Here is a 23845-nt window from a genome sequence, read left to right on the forward strand (position 1 = left end):
GAACAGGGAACTGGAAGCCATAACTCTTATGTTCTATTTCCAATTCTGCCACTGTGTGATCTTGGGTAAAACACTTAATTATTCTATGCATCACTTTACACATCTGATGATGAGGTATGGCTTTTGTTTGTTTTTGCTTTGGTATTGTCAGCTGAAGGACACTATCAAATGAAAAGCATTCAATATTTATTAATATATTAAAGGATCTAATCTTCTCTCCATACATGTGTATCATTCATGGATTATACACATGCATCAAGATGACATTTTCAGAATATAACTTTGACGTTTTTCACTTCTAGGTCATGGTTTCAAATGTGTCTCAGAACTGTGATGGTCAATGAAAGTAGAACATATTCAAATGGCCTGTGAAAGAAACCAATCTTCATCCACTTTCTAGAGAACTGATTTATCACAAAACCCACATCTGTTGCAAGTCTCAGAGGAGACATCACAGAATAAATAGTCACCTAAACAAAACTATGCCCTACTATCAGAGGTATGGTTAAGGCCCCTTCGTTATACATTGAGGAAGCTTTCACTGACATTATCCATGCTGCATGAGTTGTGTATAAAAAGGAGTTTCTAGTGCTGGCATCTTTTAAGCACCAATTTGTTTCTAAGCATTTTAGTACGGGACCTGAAATGTCTTCCATAATCAGATACTGTAAATATATAGGTTTCAGAGTAGCAGCCATATTAGTCTGTGTCCACAAAAAGAAAAGCAGAAAAACTTTATTTGAGCATAAGCATCCGATGAAGTGAGCTGTAGCTCATGAAAGCTTATGCTCAAATAAATTTGTTAGTCTCTAAGGTGCCACAAGTACTCCTTTTCTTTTTGTAAACATTCAGCCTGATCAACACTGTTTAAAGATTACATCACAGGTCTTGGCTCCTGTCATCTTGCAGCATTTATCAAACAACAGGACAAATACATAATTTTTAAAAATGAGAATGTTGGTTTTATCTGATTAATCTAATGTGGCTTTCAAAACTTAGCTTTATTTTTTAAATTATTTTTGAAGTTTCAGTTTACTGTGGCTACCACCACTAACACCTGTTGCACAGAAAGAAAAGCTTACCTTTTTCATCCATTTTGGCACATTCAGCAAAGAGATCTTTTGAGCCTGTATTCAGCCTATCTCGATGGAAATAGTGAGATTGGAAAAATCGTGTCCAGAATTCTTTTTCTGTCATATTATGTGGAACATTTTCTGCATATTTCACTTTTACTGCAAACAAACCAAAGTGTATATAAATTCAAGATACTGTTTTAATTGTCGGTGTGTGATGGAAAATGACCAAAGCTTATGTTGAATAGGCGTAAACACTTACTTACTAAAAAGATATGGAGTTTGGATTTAAAAAGAGATGGCAATTTATACAACAAATGGAAGTTCTGTCATGCCCAACAATGCTTATTATGTATTAGAAACAAAACACCAATAGCCTATAAACTTTGAAAATGGTACAGCTGAGCACATCTGAAAATTTCAAAGGTCAGAAGTCTAGTTATTTAAGAGGAATCCTTCCATATTGTTCCCAAGATGGACTGGTTCTTTTTCATCCAGGACTGATCAAACTAATGTCAGTTTCAAGGTCCAATCTAGCATTTGTAAATCAGATAATTTACCAACAATCTCTCATTAGAAAATTTTAGAATTGTTAAAAAAAAAAATCCTTCAAATGGAGAGTGGAACTTAGCATGAACATTTACTCATGGCTTAAAAGCAAACCAAACTGAATAATTCCAGAGTCTCTTTTCAGCCTCAAGCCTTAAAATTAGGGCCATCAAGTGATTAAAAATATTAATTGTGATTAATCGCATGATTAATCCAACTCAAACAATGGAATACAATTTATTTAAATAGTTTGATATTTTCTACATTTTCAAATATATTGATTTCAATTCAACACAATACAAAGTGTACAGTGCTCACTTTATATTTTTATTACAAATATTTGCACTGTAAAAAATAGTATTTTTCAATTCACCTAGTACAAGTACTGTAGTGCAATCTCTTTATCATAGATGTTGACCATACAAATGTAGAATTATGTAAAAAAAAAAAAACCCCTGCATTCAAAAATAAAATGATGTAAAACTTTAGCGCATACAAGTCCACTCAGTTCTACTTCTTGTTCAGCCAGTCGCTCAGACAAACAAGTTTGTTTACATTTGCAGGAGATAATGCTGCATGGTACTGTTGTAGCTGGCATGTGCCAGATGGACTAAAGATTCATAGGTCTCTTCATACTTCAACCATCATTTCAGACGACATGTGTCCATGCTGATAATGGGTTCTGCTCGATAACCATCCAAAGCAGTGCGGACCAACGCATGTTCATTTTTGTCACCCGAGTCAGATGCTACCAGCAGAAGCAGGTTGATTTTCTTTTTTGGTGGTTCGGGTTCTGAAGTTTCCCCATCAAAGTGTTGCTCTTCGAAGACTTCTGAAAGCATGCTCTACACCTCGTCTGTCTCAGATTTTGGAAGGCACTTTGGATTCTTAAACCTTGAGTTAAGTGCTGTAACTATCTTTAGAAATCTCACATTGGTATCTTCTTTGCGATTTGTCAAATCTGCAGTGAAAGTGTTCTTAAAACGAACAACATGTGCTGGGTCATCATCCGAGACTGCTATAACATGAAATATATGGCAGAATGCAGCTAAAACAGAGTAGGAGACATATAATTCTCCCCCAAGGAGTTCAGCCACAAATTTATTTAATGCTTTTTTTTTTTTTTTTTTTTTTTTAAATGAGCCTCATCAGCATGGAAGCATGTCCTCTGGAATGGTGGCCATAGCATGAAGGCACATATGAATGTTTAGTATATCGGGCACGTAAATACCTTGCAATGCTGGCTACAAAAGTGTCATGTGAATGCCTGTTCTCTCTTTCCAGTGACATTGTAAACAAGAAGCACGTAGCATTATCTCCTGTAAAATATAAAGATACTTGTTTGTTTTTAGTGATTGGCTGAACTAGAAGTGGGACTGAGTGGACTTGTAGGCTCTACAGTTTTACATTTTGTGTTTAACTGTAGTTATGTAACAACAACAAATCTACGTTTGTAAGTTGCACTTTCACCATAAAGAGATTGCACTATAGTATTTATATGAGGTGAATTGAAAAATACTGTTTTTTTTTATTACAAATATTTGCACTATAAAAATGGCAAAGTGAGCACTGTCTACTTTGTATACTGTGTTGTAATTTAAATCAATATATTTGAAAATGTAGAAAAACATCCAAAAATATTTAATACATTTCAGTTGGTATTCTATTGTTTAACAGTGCGATTAAAACTGCGATTATTTTTAATCACATGAGTTAACTGCGATTAATCGACAGCCCTACTTAAAATATTTCCAGAACCTACAAAAAAAAAAAATCACACTCAAGTAAGACCCACATAAGAAGTGCAGAAGGGAGTAGGAGGGAATGTTCAGAAGCCCTGTATATTTTACCAACAGAAAAAAGTGTAGGACTAACCCTCTAGTCTTCTAATGATAAAACATAATATAATCAACTTGGAGTGCTTTGTATCACATAGGTATTGATTTTTCTGCCTACCTGCAGGATAAGTCCTGAATATGGATTCAATAATATCTGAAGTTAAGTTATACCTCAGACCATTGCAGCCATCTGTTTGAGGCCGAACATCAGCCTACGGGAATAACATAAGAATATTGTCAAACTGGGTAAAACCTTGTTATGGGTTGAGTTAAAACTGATGTGTGAACCCATATTTAAGATAGTTGTAAGAGAGAATTAACCGATATAAACAAAAGTAGTAGAGTGGATAGTTTTTTGTTTTTTAAGCCACAGTACAAAATGAAAAGCAACTTTTGATTGTCTCTTAAGGAAACAAATTTATTTGCTTACAGCCAATGTCTTTCACTACAAAATTGTCTTTTCGGGGGGAAGAACGATTTAGCCAAGAAGTGTGTGTATTCAGTCCTTTTTTTTTTTTAATTGATAAGAAAAGAGCCTACAGATATCTGAAGGTATAAAGAAAAAGGGCAGAGGAAGTATCATACAAGGAGTAAGAAAATGAAATAGAAGGGAAAAATTTAGGTTGGATATCAGGAAAATCTTTCAGATGGAGAGGTATAGCAGAATATGGAAGTGTAACAGGAAATAGAGGAAACCTCCTTTCTCATGACATTTATAAATAGACCAGACAGAACACTTTAGGGTATATGCAGAGAACAATCCTGCACTGACAAGGAGATTGGCTTAACTTCTGAGACTATGGAAAGATAATGGATACTCTTGTTTAGAATTGGGGAATTTCACTTACAAAAAACACCACATTAAAACTCAAGGCAGGGCCTTTTTTTTGTATTGCATTAGGTAGAAAAAGATTTCAAAGCAAAGTGTATTTGGGGTAAAATTTAAATTCATCCACATTTTACAGAGAAAGTCTAGTCAAGAAATAAATGTTTTTGTTTTAAAATCCTTCCTATGCTATGTAGGTCAAACGTACCAGAAAAGCTGCAGAGATGCCCACATCCTGCTTACTAGGTGCCACAGAATTATCCACAGCGTTCAAGCTTAAACGGTTGGCCCAGAATTCTTCAGCACTAATTACTTGGCTCACAACGAGGTCTTTATAAAGCTGAAACAAAACAGGATCTTCTTGCAGCATTCTAGTAAAAGAACGTATTGAATAAAATTGAAACACTCCACACTAATTCAGCAGGATTTCCATGTCAATAAGCCATATGGGTTCCTGAAGGGAACAGATCAGTGAGGTAAGAAACACACAGCATTGTCAAAGAAAAGTTAATTAGTTGTACAAGTGAGATATTGAGGCCAATACTGCTATTCATATTGGCCAAAGGGGAGAGAATAAGGGTTTGTCCTCATGGGGACACTCAGTTGATTTGTTTTCACTTCCCTGAAAGTGTGAAGTTCACAAGCATTAGTTTAAAAGGCATTAAACCCCTGTATGGTCACTCATTCAGAAGTAAAATGGCCGTAGTTTGCTGTAGCTTAATCCTCACTTAAGAAGAGTCCATCCAGGTTTAATGTGCTTTAATTTATGCACTTTAATTTCACATCTTTAGTTGATTCATCTTAACTTTTGCGAGTGTCCTTGTGTAAACAAGCCCTAAACAGAAACAAAGCTGCTGGATGAGGGATAGTTTTAATGGGCAAAAATGGTGATCCCTAGAAAGAAGTTAATACAAGATGGCACCCACAAAAAGAAAAAAGTTACTTGCCTTATAGTAACTGGAGTTTGAAAGCTGTTAATGTATAGTCACTCTTGGTGCCCGCATGGTTGAGATCGGAGTCTTAGTCTTTTGGCCAGCACTGTCCAGTGGGGATGCACATGCACCCTGAGTATCCTCATGCTCCTGTTCCAAGGACATAAAGGGCAGAGCACGCCCAACTGCCACTATTTCCTTCACCATCACAGAATCCAGATGTTCTAGGACTCCATAGTAGCAGGGAAGAAGGATGGGTCACGGAATATACATGGAAAACACATTTCAAAGAACTTTTTTTCTTCTTAAGTGGTTATTGATATATATTCCATTCTTGATGACTCACAAGCAGTGACCTGATGCAAGGAGGTAGGTGCCTGGAGTTTAAAGACTGAAGCACAGCATCAGACCTCAATGCTTCTACTAAGGAACAGGTTACTAAAATATGGATTGAACCACAAATAACTTCTTTTCAGGTGTCTGAAATAGGTATGCTTTGCCCGGCAGCTGTTGGGTACCTAAACTAGCTAATTTGTAACAAATCTTAATATAGACTGAACACACATGGATATCCTCTGGGCTGATGCTGCTCAACCTTTCATTTTCTCAACAAATGCTGTAAATTGATTCAGAGAGGTCATGAAGGATTTAGTCCTTTGCAAATAAATGGATAGAGCTCTGCAAATTTAAGATGCATAGCCTAACCTCCCCCTGATTAATATGTAATTTAGGGAAGAATATTGGTAAGTGAATCATTTGGGCAAGAACCTGGGATGGGGTGTAAGTGATAACTTATCTCTAAGAAATATGGTATAGGGAGGTCCTGTCATAAGAGCCTGTATTGCCCTGACTCTAATTAGCTGATGTAACTGCTATTAAAAAGGATGTTTTCATAAATAAGTCAAGCACAGGTTCAAACGGGAGGAGGGGGAAGAGCATTAAGTATGCCACAACCACATTAAGGTCCTATGGACTGGGAGGTTTCCTTACTAGTGGAAAAACATAAGGTCTTTAAGGAATTATACCACAAGGGGATGAGGAAAAAAAAATGTAGTTTTAAATGGGGGGCACGGAAGGTGTAATAAGCAGAAGGGGCTATGAGGTGCACTCTAACAGAGCTAATCAACAGTCCAAAACTCTTTAGAGCAAGCAAGCAAACCAAAAGAGGAGGGACCTGGTTGTCAATAGGCTGTGATTCACATTGTTCACAGCAAATCCTGGATCTTTTCCATTTAGCAGCATAAATTAGTCCTACTCTGAACTAAACACATGTTCCTCAGATGTCCAGAATGATCTGTCTGACATCCACTCAGTAGCCAAGCAGTGAGATGGAGGGAGGTTGGATTTGGATGCGAGTTGTTCATGTTGTCTTGAGAGATTAAGTTTGATAGAAGAGGAAAGGTTTTCAGTGGATGAACTGGTAACAGCATCAGCTCCAGGTACCAAAGCTATCTCAGCCAGGCGGGAGCTATCATGATAACTGTGGCCGCATCCTATCTGCTATTCCTCATCACTCTGGGAATCGGGGATTGGCTGATAAGCATACATCATCCCTGGTGAATCACTGAATGAGGAGTGTTTAACAGAGATCCTGGAGCAGAATCTGACATACAGCTTGCTCTTGTCTGTTGTGAGTAGGTCTATTGAAGGATGCAGCAGAAACCAGAATCCTTGATCATCCACTGGTGGTCTGATGAAAAATGTCTGCTCTAGCAGACTATTTGAGCTTTCTGCAGACCTGGAAGATACTAGGTGCTAAATGCACCAGTTTCATAGCGAAACCACGTCCTTCTGCCATAATGGGGATGAATGGGCCCCTCCCTGCCTGTTTATATAAAACGTGTCCATTGTGTTGTATTTCATAACTTTACTAGTCATTCCTTGAGTCTATGGTAGGAACATGGCCCAGGCTTTGCAAGAGCTCTGAGCTCCAATATGTTTATATGTAGTAGAATCTCCTGATGATGGTCCAGGTATGCTCCCAAACCCTGAAAGGGTCAGGAAGATGGAGTGGGCGTAGTATGGAACTGTAGAGAATATCTAGCTATGAGCATCTCAGTTATCAGGTTCCATGACTCCTTCAATTTTTCAAGGAGATTCCCAATTGCATGTGTGTAAGAGTGGCACAAGAAGGAGGAGTGTTGATTCAGTAGACTGATCAAAGCGACTCTCAACCAGTCGAATGAAATAATAATTTAGATATAGACGGAGAATGGGATGAAGTCATAGCCAAGGCAGAAGAGCTCCTTTTTTTTGAAAATGCTGCCTTGTTCTTGGAAGCTTTGAGTTTCTCTGGTGAAAGAAGGTACCAGATGATGGTCTCTGTTTGGCATAAGTGTGAGGTCTTCCCTATTTTGTCCAGGGGAGAGTCTTCTCTGCCTGAATCAGAGGTTGGGTGCATTGAGTGGTCTAAAAAAAAAAAAAAAAAAAAAAAAAAAAAGAGTAAGATGCATCTCCCAAATCTTTAGAGTCCTTTGGGCCATATTTAACTTAACTCGAGGGGGCTGGACTAATGCGATCAGGTGATAGTAAGCTGAAAATCTGGGCCTCATAAAAAGGCTCGAGAGAGAACAGTTGGAAAGAAAGCTGTGCCAGAGGCCACAGACAACAAGAAATTCCTGGAGGGATAAGGAACCACAGGGAGCAAATTAAGCTCCTATGGGAGGCCTTGAGCTACGAGTTTGCAAGAAGCAGGGAGATCCTTGGGATGAGACACACTGGGGGGGAACTTACTATGAAAATGACTCCAGGAAAAGCAGCCTAAAAATCAGTGCTGTATTACAGCCAGAGCTCCCCAATGCCCCCAGCCAGCCCCTCGCTCTGGGGACCAACCTCCCCAGACACCCTATTGTCCTTGGCCGGCTCCTTGCTCTGGGGACTACCCCCTCTGTGTTCCATTGCCCCCGACTGGCCCCTTGCTCCCGGGGGGGCACCCCATAGAGAACAGAGGACAGGTGAGCTCAGCCTCCCTGCACCAGCCTTTACAGTACTTGTATGAGGTGAATTGAAATACTATTTATTTTGTTTATCTTCTTTGCAGTGCAAATATTTGCAATAAACAAAGTGAGCACTGTACACTTTTTATTGTGTTGTAATTGAAATCAATATTTGCAAATGTACAAAACATCCTAAAATATTAAATAGAATACCATTTATTTATTTACCATATTATTTATTTACTATTTAAACACTGCTATTAAAACTGATTAATTGCAATTAATTTGTTTAATAGCTTGACCGCCCTAATTTAAAGGTGGCCCAGAAGGGGCTGAAGAGTAACCCGAAATGGCCATAAGAATTGTTTGTCTGACCTTCTGGTTGGACCTTTGCTATCCAAGAGCGAGACTGAACTTTAAGAGTGACCAGGCCGTAGCGCCAGGTTGCTTGAAGAATATGACCACTGCAAAACAGATCAGCCAACAAAAGGAAGTGCGGGAATGGAAGAACCACTGCGATGTTATATACTGACATGAGGAGGAGCTCTGACAGCAACTCTCACCCAACAACAGACTTGCACAGTGAGTGTCTGTCAGAGATATGAGCCTTTCCAAGACAAAAAGGCATCTGGGATGCCCATTGTTAACTGGAATTGCTGCCTGGCAAAAGAGACAATACTTAAAGCCATGTAATTTAATCTGTACTGACAAGAACATCCTGATCAGAGGTTCAGGGGGAGAGAGGGAATCAAAATAAAGAAGGTGAACATTTCCAAAATCAAATAACTATCCTAGCACTAATATAAATATATATATATATGCACAATTATCTATAAAGACTATGAAGAAGGTTGCATTGAGACCTGGACCCTGAGGAGCTCCATTTTGTAGTTATGGATGGTGAGAAGGAATGGAGCAGCAGAGGGACCCACTCTGCCCTTCGTGTCCTTGACACAAGGACACTCAATGTGCATGTGTAGCCCCAAAGGACAATGCTGGCCAAAAAAGACTCCAGTCCAAGCATGTACTCAGCAAGCAGAATATATAAATATGGAGAACTCAAATAGCCTATGTTTAGTTTCTTGTAGGCAGTGTATTTATTGCACCTCACATGTTAAGTCAAGACAGTTGAAGAATTTCCTACTCAAATTCTCATGTTACCCATCAGAAATTCTAATTTAGAAATACTACAGAAGTAGACAGAAATCAGTTTGAGAAGGTTTATTTAGAAACGGGTAGTTTAAAAAAAGCCTAATTACTAATGACATAGCAAATTCTAGCCTGCAAACCCTCCATCAAGTCCTTTCTAAACTGATACCATGAGGAAAAATTCTATTTTGTTTTAAACACAAACCTGGAGAGTTTTCCAATACTTCAAATTATACAGCTGTTCCTACTCTTTAAAAATACTGTAATATTTAATGAACTGTGCACTCAAGTCTTCTTTACCATCCCGCTGATCACAAGTCTATTTAGAAAAATGGTATAGTTATGTTCAATTTAGGAAGGAAACTGATTGGATAGAAAAAGTATTTGTATTCCAGGATTGGGGAGGAAATGAATAGATTCCAATGCATCATTTATCTTGCTTTGCTTGTCTGCTAGAAGGAAGTAATTTCTAGGCTCTCTCTGAAATCCATTGATCCTAATAAGGTAACAGGTTAGTCACAAAGCTTTTAACAAAATAAATGGCTTGCTTACACAAGTCCTGTAAAATGAAAACATGCCCAGAGGAATTTCATCAGAAGCTAAAGCCAACAGATTTTTACTACTGAAGTAGAACACAACAAGCATTTTTGTGCTACAGCAATATAGCTCAAGAACTGTTCACAAGTCACAAGAAACATTTATGTTGTAATTAGAGAGGGGGAAATGACAGATTCTTTTTTTGAAGATCTTCTCCCTCTCCCCTCACACTTTACCTGTTCTTTTCCTCAAGTTCTTTATTTGCTTTCCTCTTGAATTTGGGCAACAACTGCTGAAGAAGGTCCTTCACTGCATCTCGCTCCTTCACTGCTGTGCTTTCATTAGAGAAGTGGAAGTTGGTTGTGTCCCCTGCATGCAATACCAGCTGTAGCTGAATTTTAGCCTTTCCTTCCGGACTGATTTTCTGGCCTAGAATATATAAAAGAACAGCAATTAGTGATACAAGTACATTTATGTAACAAACTTTCTCCCCAGATCATTCATTTATATGCCGTTGTCGGTATCATCCCATTAAATCGTGATATCCCACATTGGTGGTATTATAGCACATTTCTTCCAGCCCTGGATAAGAAGCATGCAGCTGCCTCTACAAGTTAGCTTGAAAAGCTGCATCTCACTTTTCCCACTGCAACCAAAGACATCCTGGACCAGATCCTGAGCTGCAGCAGAGTACTCCTTGGCCACCTTTATGTTCCACCTTTGCTAGTTTTCTATCAAAACTCAGAGCAGCCCTCAGGTCCCTCCAAGTTGCAGGACCTAGCAATGGCCCCATGGTGCTGCTTAGAGCAGCTGGAGATCACTAAGGCATAAGGATACCTGAGCCCTTCCTCCTTTCCCATAGCCACAGAGAAAAAGGAGATACAGGACCAACTAGGGGAGATCTACACTGCCCATAGTGAACATCTACCTGCTTCTACGCTGAGGCATTGTCTTATTTGCATTGCTTCCCTAAAACCAGCATAAACTGCCCTACCACACCTCAAGATCTGAGCCCCTTTCTCCAATATAACCCCACTGGACATCAGATTTTAATCTAGATTTTCAAAGATGAGAGGCTAGTATAATAAACCATCAGACCACATAACTTTACCAAACTTTAATCAATTTACTGTGAGCTGGGTTTTATAGAATAGACTGTGGCAGAGCTAGATGCACATCCTAATTAGCCGAAAATGGGTTAGATAGTTCCCTCTTAGGCCCCATAAATCCTGTATCCTACAAAACAAGACATATGGCCTAGTGATTTTCCATTAGACTACAATACATATTTCTGCTTCTAAGCTATTGCAGAGTTTAACAAATTGGAAAAATGAAAAAAAAAATTTGGGGTCTATTAAAAACACCTGAATTATTATTTTTTTTTTAAATTACAGAATCTTCTATGCCTGTAACTTACTCCTGGTTCCACTCATGCTTGCCAGAAAGAATAATCTAATGAAATGCCCAAATTGGCCAAATACATGTGAAATAAGGTTTGAGTCTTATTTAAATACTTTAAATATATTTACTGATAATTTGCATACAAGAGCAACAGATACAATAGAAAGTGCTTTCACTTACATTTTATATCTGCATACATATGGCTGACTGTGAATCGGTCTTTGCCTTCAGGTGCCCATGCTATCCTTTCAGCCATAAGGTAGAGAGCCCCATCCTGTTTCTTTTGACGCACCTTCTTTACTATCAGTAACACTTCCTCAGATGATGTTGCCATGATGGCTATAAGGTACTATTAAAAGCACACGGTACCGTTAGTTAATTCAATAGCAATTAGTACAGTATTTCCATTGACTGATTTTTTTTGCAGTATTCCAACTTGTTTCAAGGCATTAAAATTTGCATTTTCACTTCAATACTTACATTCTGTAAACTAACAGCAGCATACAGTCACTGTCCAAGCCGTATGGGGGACACACTCTGATCTCTACTTTACACATGCAGTCAAACATTTTCGGATTGAATAAAATAATCACATACACATATAATAATCCACAGCCATATTATACCTAGATTTCTTTTCCAATCCTCCTTGTGCTCCAGCTACACCTACATTTCATCTAATTCCTATATTTTCTATTTCTCTTTTATGTTTCTTTACTGGTTTGTCCAATTGTGAAGAGGGCTTATACCTCAGAGAGCATGTACATTCCAAATTCCCTGTGGCATTACATAATGCTTTCCTTCTGTGATAGAAACTCTATATGTTAAAACTATTTGGAAGGGAAGAGGGACGAAAATATCGTAGACATGTTCTTACAATTTTGTACCTCCCAAGTAAAAAAGGTGAACCAGTTACTTTCTCCTTCCTTCAGCACGATCCACTGATTACCATGCAAGACTTGAATGAGACCTCAGACACAATCATAATTTTAACTGGCCTATTTATTTTGTTCCAAGAATACTCAGGATCTAATCTTGCAACCACAGAAAAGAATGTTTCAGAGTAGCAGCCGTGTTAGTCTGTATTCGCAAAAAGAAAAGGAGTACTTGTGGCACCTTAAAGACTAACAAATTTATTTGAGCATAAGCTTTCGTGAGCTACAGCTCACTTCATCTGATGCAATGATGAAAAGCTCACGAAAGCTTATGCTCAAATAAATTTGTTAGTCTCTAAGATGCCACAAGTATTCCTTTTCTTTTTACAGAAAAGAATGAGAGTTTTGTCATCGACTTCAATAAGACCTTTTGTAATTGGAAGGAAGGATAATGGGAATGCCAATGTCTTTTTTCCTTTATAGTTTTCCCAATCTTAAATTTCTCAAGAGAACAGATAAACAACAATATACAAATTTTACTGTAGTCCATCACTACACATTTCACTCCTATCAGAATGACATGAAGTTTCCTTCAGTACTATATCCTTTAAATATTTTATTCCCATCCTACTCCTGCAGTTTTATTTGCCATGTACCTTACTACCCCTTCCTCACTTTGCTACAAGTGTATTAAGTAGTTTTAGAAATCCTTTCAATACTTTGAATATGTACATGTACATTCTTATTTTAATTGCCAAGATCTACATCAATACTTTAAAAGAACATCTGTACCATAGTTTACCACATATTAATAGATATCAGAAACCAATATACATATCCATTTATACTTGCATATGGATATGTTTTTAACTGGATTATAAATACTGTACAACATTGAAAATAAAAATCTAATTGTTTTAAATTTGAACATCTATACAGATAATTAGTAATGACCAGCACTCTGCTCAGTGAAAATTTTATAAGCTGAGCAATCAGACAAGTGTATTAAGTACAATATTTATGAGAGAAAATGTTTAGTAGAAGATGTATCTGCACTTAGGCTTTGGTCCAGAACTAGATCAGCAGTTTTGCTATTGACTTCAACGCTGCGGTATTGGGCGCTTATATGATTTCTGCCTGTTTGTGACAAAACTGTGGTTATCACTAGAATACTTAGTATTTAGGGTGCTATAGCTAGAGAAGTTCTGGTAATACTTTGTTTCTAAGGCAAAATGAGACATGTATGAAGGCATGATTTCAAGGTAGCACCCAGGATATTCTGTGCCATTTCCCCTTCCCCCCAATACCACTATTCTTTCCTGGTATTATTTAGGACAACCATCTCCTTTTAAGATTTAAAACCTTCCCAGCTCTGGCTCTGCAGCCTCCCACAGGATTCTTACCCTTGCTGGAAATAAGAGATTTGGTCATAGTGAGAACTTCAATGATTTCTCAATAGTGTAGATTTTAGCAATTTTCTCATTTGTTATTTTTAAATTATATACCCCACGTTTACTACAGTTGAAAGAGGGCACAACTGCACTAAAGGCGATGGACTTCAAATCACATTGAATTGAGATGAATTAAAGGCATTTTCATGCTTAGGCTTAGCTTATTGTGCAGTTATACTTTCTCAGCTAGGTAATGTTTCCTCTATATACAATTGATTTTCCAAATGAGAAAAAAATATCAGCTGTTCCTGATTTATCGAACAAAGACAATGTTTCTGGCACAGTACTTTGCAGCATGCAGCTTCTGAATGCATAATATCCCACAAGCGGCTTATTCCATTGTCTGGGAAACTGAATGCACTAACTCAGTGCTCTTCTGTTCTTTTTTGGTCATTGCTGTTACTCTTGCTTTCATGCCTCTGTAATAACTGCACTTTAAAGATGACAGCTCTGACATAACTGTCTGCAAACTACTCGCAAGTAGCAAACATTATCCAAGATAGGGGGGAAAAAAACCCTGGAGTCCTCTTTAAACAGTGCATTAAGAATCAAAATATTTCACTAATCAGGGTTTAAAAAAAATACTATACACCTACTATCTAACAAGGCGAAATGGCTCCACCAGTTAGGTTCTGAGGTATTACTAAAATAGAAATCCAAATGCTTCTCCTCTAATTGCTGGTGGGAAGGCTCTCTTTTGTATCATCTCTAGATAATAAATGTCTTCTCCATCATTTAAAGCTTTCTAGCTGCTGTAAGGGAGGAAAAGTTCCCCAATACTCTACCCCTCCCGACTCAGTTTTTTGGAGTGCACTTTCTCTTGAAGGTCTGCAGCAGCACTGTGAAAGTGACATGATTCATGACAATATCACTGCTGCTCCCAGGGGTCTGAACTACAGTTGTCAAGATGACATGTTTTGTTAATTTTAATCTGCTGGTTTTTTTAGCAAAACTATAAATTAGCAATAAAGGCATTGGCGTTGTCTAGTTGAAACTCAGGAAGATGGCTCTTTGTCAGTTTACACTTGTTTCAAATTTGAAAGATTACCTTTGCAACCATGAAGGCTAGAAACCCAGTTTTATTTAAAAGCTTTAATTCTGCAGAAATTGATGGTTAAGAGACCCCCACTCAAGACCGGTAAGTGGATTTTCCATGCCATGTACTAAGCAATATGAAAATACAACTTGTTACATACAGGTTTTTGCTGCTTTGCATAGACACGTATCTCTGACAGTAACTTATCTATGAAATATGAAGTTATGTTGTTGAACATTTGTGTTCTGCAACAAGGCCTTTGAAATAATAAAATAGGTAATATTTCCATAAAGCACGTAGATAAATCAGTGGTTCCAACTTGTGGGTAGGACTCCATGGAGGAGGCACAAAACTTCTCCTGGGACTGACATTTTCAGTTGTACATGACTACTGACACCACTCATCCTGCAACATAAGTGGTGCATTTAAAAAACAGAAACAAAGGAAGACTGAGCTGCAAGGGTTGTTTATTTTCCAGCCCATTTCTGAATATTCCCCATGAAATTGGGAAAGGAGGGGTAAATGCAACATGTGAAGAGCCCAGCAAAAACTGGAAAAGGATCTTCAACATACCCATTTCCATTTCCCTAGTTGGTGGATTAAATCAGGCAGAGATTAACTAGCAGCTACCTTTAAAGCCACCTGCCTGGCTTCTTTGTTTCTCTTTAATTAGCTCTCCCCTACTATTGCTTTTCTCTGCTCCTTCTAGAGTAGCCAAGTAACATAGTGGCACCAAGGGATCTTGCCTGTTCCCCTCCCACATGGATTGCTTTGGCAAGTGAGATTTGGATAGAGAAGAGAGGCCACCAGTACCCCTGTTAATAGTCCTGATTTGGCTGAGACAAAAATGGGTTTTGAAATGGTCCTAGGCTTCTGTGACAGGTGGACAAGAAAGGGAGCTCATCTGTCATTTTACTGTAAGGAAGGGTAGAGCACTACAAGTTGTTCTGATTAGGCAAGCAAGACAACAAGCTGAAGAACTCTGGAACTTATGTTTTGGCCTGTCTACACAATAAGTCTGAACCCCTGGCACGGTTAGAAGCATCTGTGGTCTAATGTAGTAAAAATTTTAGTTGCAGTAAGACTAGAAGAAACAACAGGTCCTGGAAAAAATTTTGAAGGAGAAATTAGTTAAGGACATTGAAGTCAATGGTAAATGGGACAAAATACAACATGGTTTTACAAAAGGTAGATCGTGCCAAACCAACCTAATCTCCTTTTTTGAAAAAGTAACAGATTTTTTAGATAAAGGAAATGCAGTGGATCTAATTTACCTAGATTTCAGTAAGGCATTTGATACCGTGCCACATGGGGAATTATTGGTTAAATTGGAGAAGATGGGGATCAATATGAACATCAAAAGGTGGATAAGGAATTGGTTAAAGGGGAGACTGCAACGGGTCCTACTGAAAGGCGAACTGTCAGGTTGGAGGGAGGTTACCAGTGGAGTTCCTCAGGGATCAGTTTTGGGACCAATCTTATTTAATCTTTTTATTACTGACCTTGGCACAAAAAGTGGGAGTGTGCTAATAAAGTCTGCAGATGATACAAAGCTGGGAGGTATTGCCAATTCGGAGAAGGATCGGGATGACCTGGTAAACTGGAGTAATAGTAATAGGATGAAATTTAATAGTGAGAAGTGTAAGGTTATGCATTTAGGGATTAATAACAAGAATTTTAGTTATAAGTTGGGGACGCATCAATTAGAAGTAACCGAAGAGGAGAAGGACCTTGGAGTATTGGTTGATCATAGGATGACTATGAGCTGCCAATGTGATATGGCTGTGAAAAAAGCTAATGCGGTTTTGGGATGCATCAGGAGAGGCATTTCCAGTAGGGATAAGGAGGTTTTAGTACCGTTATACAAGGCACTGGTGAGATCTCACCTAGAATACTGTGTGCAGTTCTGGTCTCCCATGTTTAAAAAGGATGAATTCAAACTGGAGCAGGTACAGAGAAGGGCTACTAGGATGATCCGAGGAATGGAAAACTTGTCTTATGAAAGGAGACTAAAGGAGCTTGGCTTGGTTAGCCTAACTAAAAGAAGGTTGAGGGGAAGATACGATTGCTCTATATAAATATATCAGAGGGATAAATATAGGAGAGGGAGAGGAATTATTTAAGCTCAGCACCAATGTGGACACAAGAACAAATGGGTATAAACTGGCCACCAGGAAGTTTAGACTTGAAATCAGACGAAGGTTTTTAACCATCAGAGGAGTGAAGTTTTGGAATAACCTTCCAAGGGAAGCAGTGGGGGCAAAAGATCTATCTGGTTTTAAGATTCTACTCGATAAGTTTATGGAGGAGATGGTATGATGGGATAATGGGATTTTGGTAAGTAATTGATCTTTAAATATTCAGGGTAAATAGGCCAAATCCCCTGAGATGGGATGTTAGATGGATGGGATCTGAGTTACTATAGAAAATTCTTTCCTGGGTATCTGTCTGGTGAATCTTGCCCATATGCTCAGGGTTTAGCTGATTGCCATATTTGGGGTCTGGAAGGAATTTTCCTCCAGGGCAGATTGGAGAGGCCCTGGAGGTTTTTCGCCTTCCTCTGTAGCATGGGGCATGGTTGACTGGAGGGAGGCTTCTCTGCTCCTTGAAGTCTTTGAACCATGATTTAAGGACTTCAATAGCTCAGACATGGGTGAGGTTTTTCATAGGAGTGGGTGGGTGAGATTCTGTGGCCTGCGCTGTGCAGGAGGTCGGACTAGATGATCAGAATGGTCCCTTCTGACCTTAGTATCTATGAGAGAGAAAACCAAGATGTGAATGCATGTCAGATGCCACCTCTTTTTAAATCTGTGGAATTTTCTTTTAGATTTTGGAAAAGGGAGAGCGGTGCTATTATTTCTTTGCCTTTACAGCCATTAGGCCTATATACAAAGTAATTTAATCTCCAGCTAAATTTCCCGATATTAAACCTCTGAAATCTTGAAGTTTCATTTCAGCTACAGTTTCAATGTCACAAGTAAAAGGAATACTGTAGTTTCCTGTCCTCTTTGGTACTTCTCACTATCCTGGATTTTATGGCAAGACAGCAAAGCTGAACAATAGACAATTACTGGTGACATTTCCATCGCTCCCCTTCCTTAACCTTTCGTTCCAGTTTTATCCCTCCCTTTCCCAAGTTTCAGTGTCTCATGTATACACCAAACAGAAAAAGATCACCCAATCTGTTGATGCCATCCGTGCTCCTGCACAGTGGTGCTTTTATCAGCAGACACAGCATAGAGTATTGAGGGGTGAACAGGGTCAACTGTGCTAGCAGCAGCACAGCACACTGAGATGCGAGCAGACCCATGTCAGTCAAAACACATGGCAACAGGGTCTAAAATGGGATGCTGATTCTTTTAAGGAAAAAAAAAAATGTAGGGAGGGTAAGCCTCACAACTATTTACAGAACTTAAACCTTGATCCTACAAGCTGTTCCACACAAGCAGACTTGCACACCTACCTGGGGTTCTGCAGCGGTGCAGAAGTCCACCTGCATAAAGCAGCTTGCATGATCAAGGTATATATTTTAGGGAAGCACAACATGATAATCTGAGCTGGGTTGCAACAGGACCATCAGGCCTCAAATCCTGATCATTACACAATGGCATTTTTATCTTTAACAAACACACGAGTAGGACCTTGGTTTTACCTCATTTGGAAGGGCACAGGGTCAGCAGGGCACCATTCCCAAACGTTACACACTGCTGGATCTGTCCCCCCTCAGAGGGAGGAACGTGTTCCTGCCACCACACGCCCCTGGGTCCTCTCCCGCCCAGCTTGCCCTGTCATTCGCTCAACCCGCCTGCACGCCCTCCCCCATGTCCGAGCACCCCGTGTGTGTTAATAAATCCGCCTCTTCCCCCGTCCGCATCCCGCTCAGCGGTAGCCCCCAGGGCAGGACAAGCCGAGCTGCCCTCGCCCGGCGATAGCTGGGGAGCCCGGAGCAGCGGGGGCCGGAGGCGGCCGAAACGCGTTGTGCTCTCGGGCTGTCAACGCCGGCTCGCAGGGCGGGCTGCCTCGCTCCCCGCCAGGAGCCAGCACAGGGACCCCGGCCCGGCCCATCCCCTCCCGCACAGACACAGGCCCCCCGCCTGGAGAGCAGCCCCGCTGTCCCAGCCCGCCCAGGAGACTCCGCCGAGTCCCTGGACACCGTCCAGACTCCTACCGTGCGGGCGGCTGCTCAGGCCCCAGGCCGCCCGCGGGCGGCTGCTGCTGCCGCCGGGTGCGGGCGCGGCGGGATGAGCGGGCGGGTGGCGCTGCGCACTGAGTCCAGCCGCTGCCGCTGCCGCTGCTAGGGGGGTCTCGCCGCCTCCTGTTCCATGGGGCGGCCAAACTGGGCAGCAAGGGCACGTGACCGGAACGAGCTAAAGTCCCGCGACGCACAGAGGGAAACCGGGTCACGTGACGGGGGAGGCTGGTGTCGCCATGACCCCTCCCGGTCACATGACAGGTTCTCCCCGCCACCATAGCAATCCCGGATCACGTGATGGTTTCTCCCTTCCCCCACCCGTCGCCATGACAGTGCGCGGGAGGGGCTGGTGACCAGGTACCGATAACGCGGCCGCCCCCGTTCGGTCCCTCCCATCCCGGTCACCCGGCCCCGAAGAGCGAGGAGTACGGCTCCGGCTCCGTCCTTTTCGTTCCGCCTGTTAGGTGCCGTCTGTTCCGCTCCGGGGTACCGCGGCGCTGAGGGGTGGGGAGGGGGGGGGCGGGGACTTCCCTAGGCAACCGCCCGAGGGGGGAGGGGTGAAAAGAGCGTAACCGTCACGTGACCGGGGGGGGAAGAGAAGTTGTGTGCGCGTGACGCACTGTCTTGCGCGCGAGCTGACGTGTTTCAGGTAGGCTGGGGAAGGCTCGCGTGCCGTGGGGGCGGGGCCGGAGCAAGCAGCTGACGGGGCTGGCCGGGTTGGAGTTCGGTGGGTGAGTGTCCGCGCGGGGAACTGGGGCTGGCTGGGGGCAGCAGCAGCAGCAGCGCTGGGGCCCAAGCAACGTGCAGTGGGTGGGACCCATCCGTTTCCTGCCCTCGCCTGTCCCGGTGCCGTGGTGTGACTGACGCCCAGCTCCCCTGCCCTAGGCAGTGCTGGCTCTCGCGGGGGGCTGTCGTGCTCCCCGGCTGCCTCCCCTGGGTGCCACAAGCGGGCACTGCCCCGCCAGCAACCCCCAGAGGGCGAGAGCCACCCTCTGCAGACTGGGAGCCTGCGCTTTGAAATCACTTCTCGGTTTCCCGTCCTGGCGGCTCCGTGTTGTCGTTTCTAGTATGATTGGCAGCCGGGAGAGTCTCCCCCACCAGGTCCTGGCCCTGTTGCCCAAAGTGTTTGCAATTTGAGCTTAAAAGTGAACGTACGCATGGGTGAAACGTACGCGCGGGGAAGAAGGTGACCCCGATGGACCTGAGTCTGCAGGCACACAGCGCTAGTGGCACTGCTGCTCCTTGGGAAAGCCATGGGCTGACTCTGGTATTTAGGTTCCTGTGGCAGCAATGAAAAGGAACATGTCAGTTTCAGGCTACAGCTTGAGGAAACTGTGGGTGGTAGACATGAGTACTGGAGTTGTCCTCAGAGGGAAGAGGATCTACAAAAAAAGTTGGGGAGCTACCCACCCATTCTTCAGAAGAGCCTCAAGAAAGGAAGAAATGGCAAAGCCCCTCCAACAGTTGTCAAAAGCCTGTGGCAGATGGGAGAAAAAGATTCTTTTCCAGGTGTGGGTGGTGTGATTTGTACAAGGGTACACTACCTGAACCGTATTTGGGGAAGTGTGGATTCGATCTGCTATTGTATGTACTAGAGTGGGATTAGAGTATTTTGTTTATTAGGCCAAATCTCCCCTAAAACGGGTGAACAGCAACAAATATCATTCTCTGTAACCATTAGAGATGCTCCCGTCCATATCCTGGAACGGACTTAAGAATTCCAGAAGTCCCAGTGTTACTTTGCTGTCAGCAAATATCTTTGAAACTCGCTGTCAAAGTATGTGTCTTATCCTTCTAGTGGCTGGTCCTCAGTAAATAAGTCTGCTGCTACTGCCAATTAAGTGGTAGAAGTCTGTGCTGTGGAGCTAAAAATGCCCCCTCCCCCCCATGACATGTAGAGTGTTCAGTATAAAAAATTATGGTAAGTTGTTGGTTTTTTTAATTAATAAAGCTTGTGAGGAAACTGCCAATTTTGTACTCAGTGCAAGGTTTGGATGATATGCAGGAAATAATGCATGGGGCCCCATGCTGATGGATGAAGATAAAAATATTAAATAGCTATCCCATTCAGTGCATGAATGATGGGTCCTATGGAAACTGTTGTACGTCATTAGCGTGTATCATAGTGCACGTGCACAAGGAGGCTGAATTAAGGTTGAATGGACTACCTTGATTTTGGTACATTTTTAACTTTTGAGTGCTTGATATTGTAACATTCATATTTTAACAACATATTTTACATGTAATATCAATTTTAAATGTGTCAATGCAGTGATTTACACTGGTTTAACCAGATTGATCTTCAAAATTGATCTTTAGCTAAATCAATGCAATTTTGGTCTATGGGCTGGGCTTAGATTGCACAGGAGACTGTAAACCCATCAGATATTTACCTTTAGGAATAATCAAATTGTAGGTCATCCAACAGACTAACATTTCCAGTGTAAGTTCATAGACAAAACAAATAGGGCCCTGCCCTTGCAGTCAGATCCATGTAGGAGGATCCTTATGCTTGTATGGGTCCAGTTGCAGGATCAAATCTGCAGCCTGTTAGATTCCCCCCCCCCCGCTTTGTATCTTTATGAGCAGTCTTAAGTCTTTGTCCCCATTAAAAAGGGTTTCCTTGTATAGCTATACCAGCTAATCCTCCTTGTGTAGGCAAAGTTTATACCCGCAAAAGATTTCTTTTGCCAATATAGTTTATACCACTTCTCTGACCAAAATAAGGTATACTGCTATACCCGTGTTTGCTATCAGGCTATATTAGGTTAGAGGTATTTCCCCTCTCCTTCTCCATCCCCCCATTTTCCTAAGTGACATAGCTATGTGAGCAAACTTTTAACTTTAGACTAGGTCTTAAAGAACAAAGGTGGGGCTAGAAAGCAAATTGTAACTGCTCAAGAAAGGGATTATATTCTTAAATTTAACTTCTGCAGGTACAGCTAGAAGCTGAAGTAAATAATGCACCAATGATTGAGTATTGCCAGGCTTTCTTAACTCAATGACTTCTGTGCCAATGATACCAGAATCTTACAGCCATGTATTGGCAGAACTTGAGTGTTTGGATCCATTGCTTTCTGCACTCAGGTTGGATTCTAGTCGTCTGAAGGTAAGTTTGGTTCATGCTTGTTGCATTTATTGCTTTCTTGTTTCTTGTTTTTCAGACACGGAAGTCAATATTTTTGTCATGCTACTGCTTGGTGAATGACTGCATAAAATTAATTTGATTTGTATAGCTCTAGAAGCTATTATGCAATTTGCAGATTATGACTTGGTGTTTGCTACTTAAAGCTTGGGTCCACTTTTATTACTGTCAGCTGCATGGTCGAGAACAGTGGCTTCTTGGAAGAACAGTTAAGAGCAGTGTAGAACAAACAAAGATGGATTTTCTTTTGTCTGTAATGAAATAAATAGAAAAATCTTGCATGTATCTTTAAAAATGTTGCTTGCCCATTCTTAAAGTCAGAGTAATTTGCTGTTTAATTCTGTTTTTGAAGCAAATTACGAATATAAGGTAATTTGAGAATAGATTAGTCAGTTCTAGGAAAAATGCAATATTTAACCCCAAAGCCTCTAAGTGCATGGTCACTTAATTTGAATTAAAAAATTTGTATTACGATTTAAGGTTTATTTTTTGGTCAGCCCATGAAATTGGATGATTGGTTAAACTTTAAGTGGATGCTAACTTATTCCGATGGACAATTTCATAGCAAACTGTTCTACACTTTGATCTGTGCTTATTGAGTATAATAGCAGATCCATCAAAAGAAAATAACTTTTCCCCTTGTTTAAAAAATATCGTCTAACAAGGTTTAAAGTGCCCAAACAGCTTATGAAAAAACCCGAATTTGTCTTTTTCTGTGTCCTTTATCACTAAATATATTTGCAGGAAAACAGTCTTCAAGAGTTTGTTTGCTTTTGCTGTTGACTCCCCTCTTCGAATGCATTGGTTTCACTTCTCTGACAACCTGACCTTGCTGTTGCATACCTTGGGGGGGGGGCAAGCAGCAGGCATAGAATGGGTTCATTGTCAAAGCTTTTGTTCTTAACAAATAAAGGACAAATGAGATGCCATTGTTAGTGGAATTTACATTTAAGTAGCTACAGTGTCCTGTGTCATAATTTTTTCAGTGCACGTGTATAGCTGTGTCTCGGAAATGGTTGGCTCTGGGCAGTTCAGGAGGGGGATTAAACCTGATTCAAAAAGATGGTTGGAAACAGAGGCTGTTCCTCACTCATAAGGTAAGGTTAGAATGGTGCAAAAACCTCAGGAAGGGCAATATTTCAGTTGCAGAAATGGGGAAATGGTATATTCATATTAAAGTCCCAGGAATGTACAGCCTGTTGAATTATCCAAATAAGCTGAATTTTCTCACTACTTGTGTTTGAAGAGAGAGGTGGCTGTTTGCAAAAATAGTGCTTTGAAAAGTGTGGGGGTTTGAAGGAGGAGTAGCCTGAAAGGGTGCATAGTCTACTCAGTTGTTCTCCAGACTCATAGCTTACCTTTTTTTAAAACAAGTCTCTCTCTATGTTCAAAAGAAAATCTTCAAATCTTATGTGAAGTCAGCATAACCAGTTTGGAGATATCTACCTAAATTTGCAATGAACCCGGAACAATAACTCTAGCTGTGAATTGCCTCAGTCATTTCAATGGGTGTTAACTCAAATGCCAGTGATGATTCTCTAAATATTAACACTGTTAGCTATTACTAAGGCTGCGAGTTTCACATGGAAGTCACAGGTTTCGTGACTTTCTGTGACTTCTGCAGTGGCTGGCTCTGGGGCTGCCTGATCAGCTCAGGCAGCCCCTGGACCAGTCGTACCAGGCTCTGCTGGGGCAGTCTCAGGCCACTGCCCCCGCAGCAGGAGGATTTTGGGTGGCGGGCTCAGGGCTGGGGCTTGGGGTGTGGGAGGGGCAGTGCTTATCTTGGGGGGGGGGGGCTCCCCAGAAATGGTAACATGTCCCTCCCTCAGCTCCTAGCTCTACTTGCTGCCTCCGCCCGCAGGCACTGCCCCTGCAACTCCCATTGGCTGCTGTTCCTGGCCAATG

At 41.2% G+C, this 23845-nt stretch overlaps 2 protein-coding genes across 2 annotated transcripts in view; one reads left to right on the plus strand and one right to left on the minus strand.

The window, feature by feature from the left end:
• Nucleotides 1-19360, minus strand: part of GTF2H1 (general transcription factor IIH subunit 1) — a 36393-nt gene extending 17033 nt beyond the window's left edge. Inside the window, exons 1-6 of the mRNA XM_038407241.2 lie at nucleotides 18772-19360; nucleotides 11422-11590; nucleotides 10077-10269; nucleotides 4495-4657; nucleotides 3579-3672; nucleotides 1083-1232 (exon numbers count right to left, since the gene is read on the minus strand). Coding sequence (XP_038263169.1) covers nucleotides 1083-1232; nucleotides 3579-3672; nucleotides 4495-4657; nucleotides 10077-10269; nucleotides 11422-11575 — 754 coding nt within the window. The 5' untranslated portion in view covers nucleotides 11576-11590; nucleotides 18772-19360. The remainder of the gene's footprint in view (nucleotides 1-1082; nucleotides 1233-3578; nucleotides 3673-4494; nucleotides 4658-10076; nucleotides 10270-11421; nucleotides 11591-18771) is intronic.
• Nucleotides 19361-19618: 258 nt separating this feature from the next.
• Nucleotides 19619-23845, plus strand: part of HPS5 (HPS5 biogenesis of lysosomal organelles complex 2 subunit 2) — a 41419-nt gene continuing 37192 nt past the window's right edge. The window contains 3 exon segments of the mRNA XM_043517582.1: nucleotides 19619-20716; nucleotides 21732-21904; nucleotides 22927-23037. Of these exon segments, the coding sequence (XP_043373517.1) occupies nucleotides 21797-21904; nucleotides 22927-23037 (219 nt within the window). The 5' untranslated portion in view covers nucleotides 19619-20716; nucleotides 21732-21796.

The sequence above is a fragment of the Dermochelys coriacea genome, chromosome 6 (genome assembly GCF_009764565.3).
Source record: "Dermochelys coriacea isolate rDerCor1 chromosome 6, rDerCor1.pri.v4, whole genome shotgun sequence".
NCBI lineage: Eukaryota > Metazoa > Chordata > Testudines > Dermochelyidae > Dermochelys > Dermochelys coriacea.